The following is a 16825-nucleotide window of genomic DNA, read 5'->3' as shown; positions in this document are numbered from 1 at the left end:
CTGTCATTCACACCGAGATCTGCGGACACAGGAGATATCTCAGCCTAACGCCGACCAGACCAGCTCGTATCCCGCAGCAGACCTGCTCAATCCTCTTGCTTTTTTTTCTTTTGTAAATAATACAGTAGCTAAAACAGGCATTCAGAGAAATCAGCAAAGTTAAATAAAGAAGAGAAGGAAGAAGAATGGGGCAGAAAACGCCATTAATATTGATGACTTTATTGTCTTATTGCGTCTGGAGAGATGAGGTAGGATCCGAATGCGGATTTACACATTTATTTGTTCTAATTGTCATGCACTTGATTCAGGTTAACCTTGAGAATACATCATTTTTTGCAAGCTTTCATTTAATTATTATTATTAAGCCAAATTTAATATATAAAACAGTGAGCGTACTAAATAACACAATTCTGGGGTCAGATCTGATATTTATGAAGGTTTGACTGCGTATGTTTGTTCGTGTTTGTGTGTGTGTGTGTGTGTGTGTGTGTGTGTGTGAGAGAGAGAGAGAGAGAGAGAGAGAGAGAGAGAGAGCGAGCGAGCAAGAAAGAGAGAGAGAGAGAGAGAGAGAGAGAGAGAGAGAGAGAGAGAGAGAGAGAGAGAGAGAGAGAGAGAGAGAGAGAGAGAGACTGAGTGAGTGAGAGCGAGAGAGTGAGAGCGAGAGAGTGAGTGAGAACCAATTGGTACCTTGGCCTGATAAAGGGAAAGATAAATTAGCTGATCATTTTTTTTATTTCTTAGGGTGGGGCATGTTTTTTTTTTTTTCATTACAGAATGGATGTTTAGTATTAAGATTGGCATCTTTGAGTAATCTATTATATTTAGTATTGATTACTTGCACTGAAGAGGAAATTGCTGTCTTGTTGCAGATGCTTACTATTTGTATGGGAACAATTCACTGCATCAGTAAAATAAGACATTTAAAGTGGTCTTTCTGATCAAATCGTTTGGGAAGCTGACATTAAGCAACACGGACTGTTATAGCAGAGCAGACACAATCTCCTCAACCCTGATCGTTGAATGATGTCTGGGAGTCTTTGATTCAGTGCTGTTAGATATGCTGCATCCTCTGCGGCCTGCAGTGCTGACGAAGCCTGTTGTACCTTCAGACCCAAGATGGAAAAAATATATATATATTATGTAAAAATTATCTATTTTTATGCCGGACATCCCATTTTATCCCGGAAATATTATTGGATGATGAAGTGTTTTAGTGATGGGTTGAAAATCCTTCTTGGCAAAAAGTCAGAATAATGGGGCAGATTTATTTATTATGTAAAGACTTTATGTAATATGATGCTAGATTTGGCCACATGCAGTTCGAGTGATCGGGATTGTGTCTGTTTGCGATGCATGGATGTAAACGTTGTAAATCCCTGTAACCTCTTGTGAACAAATCAGTGTAAGATCAGGAGAACACATATCTGTAATTTTACTGCATCCGAGGGGATTTTTAGTGGCACCATTTTTAAAGCGGGAAAATGTTTTAGCAGGTGATATAGGTATTTAAAATAAATATCGGTAATTAAAATATTCCTAGGATGAACAAAATTTAGCATTTGTCTTCACTAAATAAGAAACAAACAGTTACACGTTTACAAAGAAGTTGTATATGAGTATTCTTTATAACACAACACAACAGTAATCATTAGAGGTCAACCGATTTAACCGATAAATCGGCACCGATAAAGGATTGCTGGAACATTCGTTTATCTGCAAAAATCCATAAAATAGTTTTCCGGGATTGCATCGGTTGCTGGAGTGGCTGAGAAGGGTCCACTGTCATTATAAAGTACAAGAGCGACCTCTAGAGGCGAAAAAAAACTAACACGCCTCGTGGAGTTTGTTTTGACGGAGCTGGGCACTTCAGAAACTGATTTATATAGATGCAATATACATATGTAACTATTTGCAATGGCCTTTTTATATAGATATTTTAAAGATGGCCAACTTTAAGCATGACTGTTTAAATTTATATGAAATAGTAACACTACAATAAGAGTCCATTTGTAACATTTACTAAGGTTAATAAAAGTATTGCTCATTGTTAATTTCAACATTTATGAATACATTTTAAAGCACTGTTTTCTTTGATAAATCGGTCTTCAGCCAACATGGTCCTATCTATCTATCTATCTATCTATCTATCTATCTATCTATCTATCTATCTATCTATCTATCTATCTATCTATCTATCTATCTATCTATCTATCTATCTATCTATCTATCTATCTATCTATCTATCTATCTATCTATCTATCTATCTATCACAAAGCATACTATCTATCTATCTATCTATCTATCTATCTATCTATCACAAAGCATAATCAATGACCGATAATCAATCCGCTCTGAACTGACTCTGTTGTTACAGTAATATGAATCCCCTTTATGAAGTCACATCCTGTCTCTCAGGATGCAATCAGTTTGATGGAAGTCAGTGATATTAAATCTTAACCTAGCTAATAATCCTAAATTATGTCTTTAGAAACAAAATTTCTCTAGATATTGTGTTAGTACTCATCTCCGTAACCATGCCACGTTTAAAGCTAGTCTTGCATCTGTTTATCGATTAGTTTGGTGTATATCTAGCCTAGAAAACCTGTATTCTGGGTCATAAATGAAAGCACATTGGTCTAACAGTAAACGCTACACCAGCTCAAAAGAAGCAGAGGGTGAGGGAGGGAGAACGGGCTGATTCTTCTGTCCCTCTCCTGCTGTCTGAATGCGTCAGCACTCACCCCGAGCTGCCGGTACACAGATGCTGCCGCTGAGCCTCATGGGAAAGGAGTAGCAGAGACTTTAGGGTGTGTCTAGGAAACCCACTGTCACCTTCATCGTGCAGTGACCCAGTGTGTCCGTACAATGATTATAGAGCGGGCTAAAATGGGTTCGTGGCAATGGGAGTCTATGAGGGGATACCCCTTTCTTTGTTCATGTGTATTACAGCAGTGCCTTTAGAAATGTCGGCGCACTTATAATAAAATATTAAAGAGAAAGAAAATATGATGACGTACATTTGTAGACTGCGGAGTGAAGGTTTTTTTGTGGTCAAATTCAGTTCCATTCAAAGTTTACACAGCACGACACTCTGAAACAACTGTTTTCAACATGGATCATGGTGATAACCGTTTCTTCATATTAGAGTCATTTCTGAAGGATCATGTGACACAGACTGGAGTAATGATGCGGATAGCTCAGCTTTGACATCATGAAAAAAAATTGTAAATTATATTATTTTTTTTAGATTTTGTGATTTTTTTTAGATTTTTTAAAATCATTGTGCTTTATGAAGATGAAAAAACATTATTACCCATTTTTAAGGCTAATTTTAGTACTAAAGCAACAGCTCCGGGACCCGCCCACAAAGTTACTTGCGCTTTTCTCTTCGACACTTGCGTTTCAGATCGTTAAAATAGGGCCCGTTGAGTCTAATTCATTATATAATGGGTTACACAAATTTCAGTGCAAATGATTTGTGGAACCATTGTTCGGTCCAAGAGAATGTTTTTACATTTTAATTTGGCTTAGTGCCAAAAAAAAAAGTATGATATTACGTTCACTTGGATAGCATTAGCAACAGTCCTGTAAGTATTCTTCTTTGATTAACCATGTATCCATTCACAAATAGATTACGAATGTAGCTCCATTGAAATACACCTGTATGACGGATGAAAGAGGGATAAGTGTGAGAGTCTTTAAGGTCACCTTGTCATGTGAAACAGTGAGCATAATTCCATTTAGCAGTAATCTGGATGAGGTGCAAATCCCATCTTTTGTTATTCGGAAGTGGGAGAATGCAAAAAAAAAGTTGACAGCCATATCCTAAGAGGATTAGATACTTCTTTATGCATTAACCACCAGTGAAGATTGCTTAAATTTATTAGCTATAAACCCATCTTTCATTGTTCAATTATGCTGGGCGGGTAAGAGCATTACTGGGATTACCGTTGCTGCCAGTAACTCTGTTGTGTTGTACAGTCAGTCTTGGGCTTCATTGGTTGTGCCGTCACGATTGAGCATGTTAGATTTCCCCCTGTTTGACTCACAATAAAACCACTTCTTAAATTTTCACCCTGAATGTGTGGTTCTCCCCCAATAAAACACTGTTTTCTTCACCGCACCTTACTATGTACCTCACGTAATCTTCTCTGGGAGTTGTTTCCCCTCATGAAAGCAATGTTTGTGAAGAGGTTGTTTGTTGATGCTATAAACCAGGATTATTCTCATGCTTTTTTGAGGGTTTTTGAGTGCTGTTTATGCACGGAGGAAACAGCTGAACTGTGGCGTGTGGTGTAGCTTGTTGGGAGTGTGAGATTCCTTTGAGAACATTTTGATATTGGATTTCTATGGCAGAGGAGAGACTGCACATTAACCTGGAACCTGAGACCTGATGAAGCTGAACTGCGAAGCCCCTCGGGGACCGGAGCATGAAATGCTTCCAAAAGTTGAAAATTATACAGCACATCTGGACTGAGTTTTTTAGCAACAATGTACATTGCATTTTGATGATTGTACACTTCCCGGATGATTCATTTATCACAATGGCATTTACTGTTTGTTTTTAGTTGTTTTTGTTGGTTATTATATATATATATATATATATATATATATATATATATATATATATATATATATGAAGAGTTCAGATGCAAAAGCCTCTAAGTGCCATTTGAAATTTTCTTCTAGAATGATAATTTTTGTCAAGCTTGTATATTTAAGTTCAGTGATTTCACTTAAATGCCAATGATAATTACCTATTAATTGTTATTTAAGTGAAATTACTGAACTTAAATATACAAGTTTGATAAAAATCATCATTAAAGAAGAACATTTCAAATACCATTTAGAGGCTTTTGCATCTGAACTCTTCATATATATATATATATATATATTAGAAGTATACAAATATATAGTTTTTTATACATTTAATGAAAAGCCAATTTTCCTATAAATTGTTAAATTATAGTAACTCAGTTTCATATATAATTTAATTAATTTTAGGATGATTTTATAATATAATTCATAACATTCATATTTAAAAAAAATACATAGAAAATATTTTATAATAATTAAATTAACTTAATTCTAAAAACATATTAAAATACACTCTAAAAATGTGAGATTGTTTTAACCCAATTGTGAGTCAAATATGGACAAACCCAAACATTGGGTTAAAAATAGAATTAAAAAAAATGTAACCCAATGGCTGGGTTTGTTCATTTTTGACCCAATGTTGGGTTAAAATGACATTGGGTCAAATATGGAAATTTATATAAATTATATAAAATGGGTCAAATATATAAAATGTAATTATAATTACATTTTAAAATATTACATTGCTATTTTTATTATTACATATACTAAATATGTATTTATTTATTTATGATGTTTATAATATTGTTTATGTCATAAAAAATGAAATGACAAAATATTATGATTTTTATAATGTAATTGATAGAATTAAAAATGAAAAATGACAGAAAACAGATAACTTTAATTCTAAATTCATTAAAATAATACATATTTTTTTTGAATATTACATTCAATTATTTTTATCGTTACATGTAGTAAATATTATTTAATTATTTTTGTACGATTTTATATTGTTTATATAATTAAGAACTATATTAATTGTATCAATACACACACTTCATATATAATTTAATGAGCATTTTAGTATGATTTGTAACATAATGAGTACATTAAAATTGCATATAGAATATTAAGTAATAATTTAAAAATATATTATTAAAATGACATGATTAAATATAACATTATTAAAATTATAACACAGTCGCTTTCAGTCCTTGAAAAAAAGCCCAGGACGTCTTTACGTAGTGATAGTTAGCAGAGGGTGGTGGAGGGGTAAGACAGTGTTAAACAGGTACAGGGAGAGCCCTGGATGGGAGGGAGGACCCTTGGGTGGTGATGTGCTTGAATTTGTAAATTGCCCATGCTCAGCTCTTCCCAGTAGACTGTGGCCTTGTCTGTACAGAGGCACAACGGCTCTGGCTGCAGGGCAGGGGATTTGTTAAAACAGATACGAGTGTACAAGCCCCACCAGATCCCCCCTCTCTCGTTTAATTAATTTCCGAGCATGGGAGATAATCAGGTTTCACTAATGTTCTCCAATGTGCTTTGCTCCGCCATGTGCATTTGCTACAGGGTATGAAATGCACCATTTCAGTGCATCTCTCCGCTCCGTTTTTGTATTCCCTGTCGGTGCAGAGATGAAACGTGTTCTGTGACTATGAAAGAGATGCACTGCTCATTTAAAATAAATGCAGCTGAAACCCATTAACTCTCACCCATGACAGTATGTGCATTTAAGCAATCTGGCTTATTTGGCAGCCACTATCACTTGTGTTTGTTGATTATAAAATCCAAGGCTGGTGAATTCCAACATCTTCTAATGAGAGTCTGGCAAAATAAAAATAAAAAAGCATACTAAATGCAACTGTTTCATTTCAGGATCTTGTAGATTTAAATGCAGGCAAGTATCATACATCTATAAAGATGTCAGATCCAAATAACACAATCATCCAAATAAATACTGAAATTGATGACTACCTTGATTAAGCAGTTGTGAAAGTGTTGACTGCAGCATTCAATTGACTTATTTGGCATTTGTTTTTTCAGTACAATCACAGACAAGTTGTGTGCATCAATGACATTTGAATTAGTTGCTAAAAAAGAGCGAAGTTTAAACAGTATGATGTACAATATCCAATACATTTTAAGGCCCACAAGTGTTGAATAAATATCACCCGACTCAGGCGAAAAGCTATTTGCTAGATGTCTTGCTGTTTGCTTGCAGTGTAGAAAGTGAAACACATACAATGCAATCAATGTGGAAAATCTATAATGCTCCCATTACATGGGACATAGAAATGAAGAGATTTAATGTGCAGACAGCAGTTCTTCAAAAAATGTGAAATTTGCCTAAAAGTGGCCAGTGTTCGTTTCACATAAAAAAAAATTTGGGGCAACAGATTACAAGCAATATTGTTAATTCAATTTAACAAATTAGACTTGAGTAATAATTATTCAAATTAATTCCTTAAAAGTAAACAATTTAAAATGACTAAAACTTACAAAAAAAAAAAAAACACTTACATTTAAGTCGCCATTACGGTGATCGGTGTTTTTAGGTTTCTCCTTCAGTGATTCTGCTTGTTAACATCAGGTGTCTTCAATGTTGGCAATATAAAATAAAGAGTTCTTAATTAATCTTTGACGTCTGTCTGTTATTCAGATATTTTTGTTTAATTTTTTTTTGGTGTAAACTTTACTCATTTTAAATGGTTAACTTTTAAGGAATAAATTGATTCATTATTACTCAATTCTAATTTCTGTAATATTGCATTAATATTGCTTGTAATCTGTTGCCACAATTTTATTGATTAGATAAAGCATATTCATTTTTACAGTGAGTTCTCTGCCACACTGAAAATACATATGAAGAGTTCAGATGCAAAAGCCTCTAAATGCCATTTGAAATTTTCTTCTAAAATGACCATTTTTATCAAGCTTGTATATTTAAAGGGTTAGTTCACCCAAAAATGAAAATTAAGTCATTAATTACTCACCCCCATGCTGTACCAACCCCGTAAGACCTTCGTTCGTCTTCGGAACACAAATGAAGATATTTTTGATTAAATTTGAGAGCTGTATAACTACCACATTGGCTCCTAAGGGACTGCCTCTTGACGGCCCAGAAAGTCAATGAAGAAAATGTTTAAATTTCCCAAATGACTACCGTGGCTCAACTATATGTTGATCAAGCGACGCGAATACTTTTTGTGCGAAAAAACAAACAAAAATAACGAGTTTATTCGACTATTTCTTTTCTTCCTTGTAGGCCAGAAACGAGACTTCCTTAGATTTCCACGACGCATGCGCGAGAATTGCGATCTGAAGTAGTGTAAGCAGATCGCAAATCTCGCGCATGCGTCGTGGAAATCTAAGAGAGTCTCGTTTCTGGCCTACAAGGAAGAAAAGAAATTTTTTTCATTAGTGGATGTGTAACCTATAGAATATGGCTGTCGTTGCGCTATAAATAACTATTTTAATGTCACTTGAATTCATTTGAATAAATCAACCCGGTCTCATCCCAAATCGTCATATAACTGACGTTTTGGGACGTCTTTTGACCATACGTCAATATTCGCCTTTTTAGGGCCCCCTTAAACGTCGGTAGATGAGGTTATGGGATCCTAACTCTACCCCATACCTAAACCTAACCCTAAACCTAACCCGTCACCTAACTGACGTTAAAGGTAAAGCGTCAGTTGTATGACGGCCCGGGATCGCATTCTACCGACGTTTAAGGGGGCCCTAAAAAGGCGGATATTGACGTATGGTCAAAATACGTCCCAAAACGTCAGTTATATGACGATTTGGGATGAGACTGTGTTAAATAAATACAAGTAGCTATTTTGATCATAATTGTGCAGCCTAATGAGTGAGTATAAAACCCAGTGCAGATTTCTAACGGTGTCTTCAGCCTGCCGAGGGAAAAGCCTAATTGGCTCTGGTTTCTGTTCCAACTTTCAGAGATTGCGAGGCTAAGAAATGAATGCAGAAGTTTTGGCTTTCCAGTTGGAGGCTTTAGCCAGACAGCCTATGAAGCTGCTGCAATACATTGATAACACAGCTCTACACTTTTGCTGGAGGCGGGGGGAAAGTGTGAAGAAAGAGCTAGAGAGAGAGAGAGTTTACATAGAAAGATACAGTAATGGCAGATGAAACTGCAAGCCAGGGGATGGGAGGGGAGCGTAAGGAAGATAGAGCGATATTAGCTTTGGGAGAAATCCTAACCCTGCTATCCCTGGTTTGTTTCGCCTGATCCGATTCATCTCTGTCAGAGATCCGCACACGTTTGGCCTGGTGGGAGATGTCGGTCAGTGGAGAGATGTCACGAGCCTGCGAGTCTTCAGAGCACAACTCATATTATATAAAACCATGCTGGCCGTTTCAGGGACCAAGTTTGCGATAATGAATTGGCCTTAATAGGAGTATTTCTGTTGTAAATGTCAGTGGTTTTGCATTGGCAAGGTAGACCTGCGGCTACCTTATACAAGAGTGCAATGCAAACTGGGCTAAATGAGGAGTGATAATAGATTTGGAGCAGGCAAATAGCTGTAGGCAAGATAAGATGGATTTTTGAGATTGGAGACAGATTTAGGGCAACCTTGGAGGAATTTTGTGGAATAAAAATATATAGTCTTATTAGTCTTTCATGAGAAATGTGGGTTCACAGACTTCGCACATACCGCTGAGACTCCACATGAAATAAATCCCCCATGAAACGTGTTGGTTAGAGCGGAAGATCGTCAAACGCGTCTTGTGGAGACGACAGGTCGATTCCATTTTTATTGAGGCCCATTTGTTTGTCCATCGTTTGCTGGTGCAGAGTAAAATGTAAAATTATGCAAATGATTAAGTTTTGCCTATTATTTGAGTGTCACCTGGATGTAAAATGTCAAATTTCATATGAGGAATGCAATGATTGCCAAACCTCTGTGCCATTACTCATTATAAGGATGAAAACTGTAACCACGGATAGCAAAAGAATCATTCACTTCATTAGCTTTCTTTAGAAATGGATCACCCATTTGTCATTAACGAGGCCCAATGATATATTCCAGCAGACCTGGGTGATTATTATATTATATTATATTATATTATATTATATTATATTATATTATATTATATTATATTATATTATATTATATCTATTTGTCCTAAAAAGATGCATTGTCTGTGTGCGCAAAAGTCATGTGACATTCATTCTTGCCAGTTGTCTTGTCTCGAGGTTTGTGGCGTTGCGTTCACAGTGTCTGCTGTTGAGACTGTATGAAATAAGTTCTGCCTCCGCTGCTAAACAAGATGGGTCATTTTTTTAGAGCTCGGCTTGTATAATTCGCCTCATCACCATCAGTAGGGAATGTTGTAGTAGAGTGGTATTACCAGGGTTGTACCAACCCGATCTCACTACCAAGTCGTACGAATTCGACGAATGATTAAAAAGTGGCTAAATTGTAACAATTCATACGACCTCACTCGTACGAATTAGTATGATTTTGCTAAATCGTACATATTTTACGAATTGGCCCACTCGTATGAATTCATACGAATGACCTACCCCTTACCCCGCCCCTAAACCTAACCATCACGTGGGTTTAGAGAAATCGTACAAATTAGTACGAGTGAGGTCGTACGAATTAGACACTTTTTAATCATTCGTCGAATTCGTACGAATTGGTCGTGAGATAGTGTTGGTTGTACACCATTCAGAAATGAAAATTTCTTTTAAATTTAATTTATTTTGCTGAATTTGAATTGAGGTAGCAAACAGGGTGCAAAATTGCAAACTTTGAATGTTGGCGTGTCTGAAAAATATTTTTTAAAAGGCATGAAATTTGAAGGCTATACACTGCTGTTCAAAAGTTTGGATTGGTAAGATATATTGTAGTTATATATATATATATATATATATATATTGTAAATATTATGTGTGTGTTTTTAAAAGAAATACATATAAATGTATGTATGTGTGTGTTTTTAAAAGAAATTTGTTTTATTATTAACTAAGGATTTTTTTTGTTAAACTGATCAAAACTGACAGTACAGACATAATGTCAGATTTGATTTGAAATAAATTATGTTCTTTTGACTTTTCTATACATCAAAGAATCTTGAAAAAAGAAAAGAAATTTTCTTGTTTCCACAAGAAAAGAAAAAAATAACCAATGCAACTGTTTTCAACCTAAATAATAATGAGATATGTTTCTTCAGCAGAAAATCATTTTCTGAAGGATCATGTGACATGATCTCGAAGATGCTCAAAACTTATATAATATATTAAATTATTTAAATATATTATAATTAAAAACAGTTATTTTAAAGTATAACAATATTTAAAAATATCATGATTTTTCCAGCCTGGTCTCATTGTTAATACGTAGCTATTTTACGTTTTTGCAAAGATAGAAAACGTACTTTTTAGTACGTTTGGATAGATGCTGAAACGTATAATATAGACGTATCTGCAACATTTAAACGTAACATTTTTACGTTTTTACAGCTACAAAACGTAAACTATTTACGTATATTCTATATCATAAAGATATCTGGATAATTTCCCTTTTTACTATTTTATAGATAAATGTAAGATCCCGTAACCCTAATCCCAAACCTAAACATACCCATTTTATACTTAATATAAAAAAGGATAAAACGTAACAGACAGGTGTTGGGAAAGGGCAGTTTTATTAACAATATAGCATTAAAATATATTTTGAGCCACCTACTCCTACCCCTAAACCTACCATAACAATTCCTTAAAACTACGTAAAAAACTACAATTATGAAGAAAAACATAACTAACAGACAAGTATAATCACAATAATTTATTTATTGCGAAAATGTCAAAACCGATACCAAAAGCCGTTCACATGATGAAGCGTTGCAGTCGCAGTCTTCTCTCTGGCAGTATTGTAATAGTTTTGTATGAAGTACAGAGCAGAAATTAAATTACTAATGAAAATGTTAATCCGGCTTCGGTTGGTTCGCGCTTCTCCATTTCAAAATTCAAATGAACTAAACTAACCAACCGTCTACAGTCCTTCATGTCGCAAACTGTGACGAAGCAGGGAAGAGCCAATGAACGTTTGATATCGCTGCCGTAAAAGATGACGTATGGGCGCAATATTTGAATTTGAATTAATCACCAGCGCGGGGTTTGACTTGTAACGTTACGGTCGCTGCTGAGAATGGAGATCACGAGTCACGACTGGATAAGAGGCTGAAATCGCTGAATTAGGAGTTGTTTCTTGCAAACAACTATGGATTCTAAAGATTTGGATTACATCAAACTATTAAAATTGATGTCTTTTGTGAATTTTTGTTGTGTTTTATAGGAGAAAACGCTTTATGTGTCTCAAGGTAAATAAACTATTACAAAATGGTTGAACGAGTAACGTTAAAGAATGTATTTTTTAAGGTTTTATAGTGTATTGTTTAACACCATGCAGGCGAAACGAGCAAAATGTTAATATTTATGAGTATTATATCAATAATGCGACTGAAAACTTCATTAATAAGACAGTGGGATGCAATAGAGTCAAAACATAATGCTACGATATTAATATGCATAAATTGTGATACGTACAATGTGTACGTCGGTGGATTTGTTCATACGTAAATAAATTACGTTTTTGTGCTGTCAATACGTAAATATTTTACGTTTTAGTACTGTAAATACGTCAGTATTATACGTTTCTGCGCATATAAAACGTAATTATATATACGTATGATAGAACGACACTTTACGTACACATACATACGTATTCTCATGAGATCACGTTGATTTTTCCTATATTTTTAATCAATAAATGCAGCTTTCGCAAGATACTTCTTTCATAAGCAATAACAAATCAACACTACACTAACACTAACATTTTAACAGTAGTGTAGATAGATTTGTACATTTTAATATTCTATATAGTAATCATCATGTTGAATAAATTCATATTTGTGGAAGAACACAAATGCACCTCTGTTGTAAATTCCACTTCCTGTTATTTCAATTCAAATTCCAAATTGATCCTTCTTTGGTGTGCGGCCAGCTCGATTCAAACTCACACTCTTACACTGAAAGAGATACAGTTCTTCAATTGTGAATTTTGCAGCACACTGTTATGCATCAAAACCCCAAAATGTAGTTGTGTGTGACACTCTGCAGAAGATGGCTGGTTGCTGCAGCTCCATCAATAATGTAAGGACTCGGAAAGGCCCGGACTCTTGCTTGTCGGATCTGCTTGGTTACCTCTGTCGCACTCTCCTGTTCTCGAACGTCCCTCGTTCCACCGCCACCCCATACGTTCATCCCCAGCCGACCCGCCACTGCTTTCCCCCTCTTTTTCCATCATCTCAGTTTGTTTTGCAATCAAATATTTATCATCTGCGCCCACTTCACTCATTCTCCATCTGTCCCTCCCCTTCTCTTCGGCTACTTCTGTCAATCTAACGGCTCTCCTGTCTCTAATAGAACTCAATGTCCTCTGCCACCTCTCTCTCTCTCTCTCGCTCTCTCTCTCTCTCCTCCATCCATTGCACCGCAGCATTATGGTCTATCTTGGCTTGTTCATCACTTTTAAAATGTTTGCTTTTCACAGCAGCAATTCATTTTTCCTTTGTGCTCTTTCTTTTGCGGTGTGATCTTTAATGTGTTTTTTCCCCACAATCTTTTACCGACGGCATATTTCACACGGGCAGGAAGTCTCAAGGACGCAGCAAGAAAGTGTCATTTGTAAACACTTGCCACTGTGAGCTGAGATGAGTTCTGTGGCTATCACAATGTTACACAAGCTCAGATAATTGAATGAATTGTTGAACTGTGCTGCTCCATTCAGCACAGATTACAGAGCATTTTTCTCTTTTCATGGGGAAATGGGGAAGTATTAAACCTCTAGGCTTGGTCTGAACAATAGATTGCTGTATATATACTGTATACAGATTTTTTGTCCAATCTGACCAATCAGTTCACCCTAAAATGAAAATAATGTCATCATTTACTCACCCTCAAGTCGTTCCAAACCCATAAGACCTTTGTTCATCTTTAGAACACAAATGAAGATCTTTTCGATGAAATCAGAGAGATTTCTGTCCCTCCATTGACAGTCTACGCAACTACCACTTTGATGCTTTTACAATGGTGAAGTGTCCAATCGCTCCGAAAACCAACCCTGACTGACAAGGTACAACAGCCCATTCTCACCCCCAAGGCGTCAGTTAGATGACGGCCTAGGATCGCGTGTCAAGTCAAGTCACATTTATTTATATAGCGCTTTTCACAATACAGATTGTATCAAAGCAGCTTCGCAGTGATAACATGAAAGTAGTACAACACAGATCAACAACATTGCTAAACACTAAATAACCCCAACTGAGCAAGCCAAAAGCAAGCCAAAAGCAAGGCGACAGTGGCAAGGAACTAAAACTCCATCAGATTGGATGGAGAAAAAACCTTGGGAGAACGTGTAACCCTATCCCTACCCCAGACCTAAACCTACCCGCGTCATCTAACTGACGCTTTCCTTTAGCTTTAGCCTAAAGCATCAAATATTGAAGCATGGTCAAAGATGACGCCTTGGGCTGAGAATGCGTTGGGTACAAAGACATGGACAAAATGATTTACTCTACCTTATGTATTTACAAACCCAATTTTATTTAATACATTAGCTAACATGAATGAGCTATATATTTTTTTTGTTGAACAAACAATCAATAATTGTATTTTTATTAAAGGGTTAGTTCACACATTTTGTTCATCTTTGAAACACAAATTTTAATGAAAAATCAAATTTTTGTCCCTCCATTGACAGTCTTAAGCTTCCGTTTACCACAACTGATGTGTGAGTTGATGAATAATTTTGATCATATAAAATCATATACTCACATATTATCTTATAAATCGAACGAGTCTCTTCATAATATTTGGATCGCTCAAATTTAAGCCCGATTTGCAAATCGTTGAGCTCGCCGACAGGTCAGGGTGTTCTCGCGTGCAAATCACGGGGGATTAGAGAGCGATGAACCAACAAGAGCCAACAACACAACAACACCGAGCTTAGAATAAATATCTAGCATGCTAGATATCCAGAGCGAGCGCAGTCTCATCCCAAGACGTCATAGAACTGACGTCTTGGGACGTCTTTTGACCATACGTCAACATCCGCCTTAGGGTACCTTTAAACGTCGGTTAGATAACGTTATCGGATCCTAACCATACCCCAGACCTAAACCTACCCCTAAACCTACCCCGCCAACTAACCGACGTTAAAGGTAAAGCGTCAGTTGTATGACGGCCCGGGATCGTCATGTAAACGACGTTTAAGGGTACCCTAAAAAGGCGGATGTTGACGTATGGTCAAAAGACGTCCCAAGATGTCAGTTATATGACTTCATGGGATGAGACTGTGTTACCAGAGCTCAACCTCACGTGATGTCATGAGCTACAGCCAATCAGAGCAAGGCATGGGTTGAGGTCAGTTTTCTTTGCTGAGTATTGGCGCGCTTGTTGTCTCGCGTCATTTTCGGTTTGTTTTATCGTGTGATTTTATAGATAGATTTTAAAATCGTGTAGTGTGAACAATGCTTTAGTAAATGTTCGAGTTAACATACAAACAAACTAAGCTGTGTTATTTATTGTATTCACTGTTATAGTCAGCTTCAAATGGAAATTCACCCTTTCAATACCATTACTTGTCAGTCATGAAAAAACATGGCGTTACATTTTAAACGATAAGGGCTGAATCTATGCATTAATACTAATGCTAACACCACTGCTAAATCTCCGCTAATAGCAGCAATTACACATTGCAATTTGAGACTTGAGTAATATCACTCGCTAATGGTCTGTGATGAATATTTATATGAATATTAGAGGGTCCTGCGGTAGGAAGGATGAAGCGGAGCTTGTATATTTCACATGTAATGACACTCAGAGAGCAAGCTGGCTTGGAACGATCTGCGTAACTCAATAGGCTAATTCCCTTTTTTAAAAGGAAAACTGCGAGATGCTAATTCCAAGCATCGGACATGATGAAGCATTTAGAGATGCGGAGATTTGGGGTAAAATGCACTGGACCCATTTAGACTATTGAGATTGTTGGACATTATCTGATTTGGTTGTTTAATTATGTCATGAGCCATTGTGTCTGTCGAGGCGACATCAGTCACGTGTAAATGTGTGTCTTAGCATCTTGAGAGGGAGTGATGTAGCGTTCAAACAAACAACATCAATGGGTCTAATGCTCTGTGCTCATTTACTGGTTCTTTGGGCTATATTTTTGACCTACTGAATATAAAGCATCCAGGAAAGCATATTTCAGTTCAATTATGGAAAGCAGAGAGAGAGAGAGATGGAGTGGCTCATTTGGAATCCTGCAGGGAACCAGTTGCCACGGTAACAGGGAAGGTAGCCAGCTCCGTTGGGAGATGTTGCCACAGCAACCAGCCTCAGTGGCCAAGTGATGCTGCCGAAAGAGAGCGCGAGGTAAAGAATGGGGGAAGGAGTGGCAAAAAAAAATACACGCAGAAGTGTTTGATGTGAGTAAGAGAGATGGGGGGAGGGTGGTGACGAGATAACATGGAAGAGCAGATAAAAGCTGTAAATCTGTTATCGTGCGTGCCGAGATTCGAGGGAGGCTTAATTGAACCTCGCGGAAATTTCCACAACAAAGTGAAGGTAAACGATGACAATGAGGACGGGAAACCCAGTGCTTCTCTCCTCTGGGAGAGCGAGATCATGCTAGCCTCAGATTTCCACAAGTTCTTCATAACCACAACAGCTCAAGCTCGCAGACATCAGAGCTCAACGCTGGCGAGAGTACAGATGGCTTTAAATCCATTCACTCTTGGTTTGTGAATCAAAGCATTCACATAATATGTATTACTGGATCTAACTGTAAATACTGAGGAAGTCTTTAAAGCAAGTGTCATAATGAAAATAGGGGAACATTGTAAAAAAAAAATGGCATTATCATCAATGAGTCATGACCACTTATGATTTTACATTACTTCAACTCATCAAAATAATTTGAGCCATTTTAAATTGTTATCTTTTCAGTTATACAAGAGACTCAGCTATTTTTTTTTTTTTTTGAGGTGAGTTTAATGTAATTTAAGTTGAAATGACTTACACAGCCAACTTGCCTATAAAAACCTTAAGGCAGCTTTTTTTTCAGTGAATGAAAAATGTCTTTAATAATACTTTCTAAAGACAGCAGGAGATTAGATGGAGAACAAAATCTAT

The 16825-nt window shown here is 36.4% G+C and overlaps 1 protein-coding gene across 2 annotated transcripts in view; it reads left to right on the top strand.

The window, feature by feature from the left end:
• aplp1 (amyloid beta precursor like protein 1) overlaps positions 1-16825 on the top strand; it is a 71120-nt gene continuing 54295 nt past the window's right edge. For both annotated transcript variants that reach the window (XM_039670657.2, XM_039670656.2), the window contains exon 1: positions 1-248. In XM_039670657.2, the coding sequence (XP_039526591.2) occupies positions 186-248 (63 nt within the window). In that variant the 5' untranslated portion in view covers positions 1-185. The remainder of the gene's footprint in view (positions 249-16825) is intronic.

This window comes from Pimephales promelas, chromosome 16 (genome assembly GCF_988280905.1).
Source record: "Pimephales promelas chromosome 16, fPimPro1.hap1.1, whole genome shotgun sequence".
NCBI lineage: Eukaryota > Metazoa > Chordata > Actinopteri > Cypriniformes > Leuciscidae > Pimephales > Pimephales promelas.
This window is presented reverse-complemented; position numbering and strand designations above follow the sequence as displayed.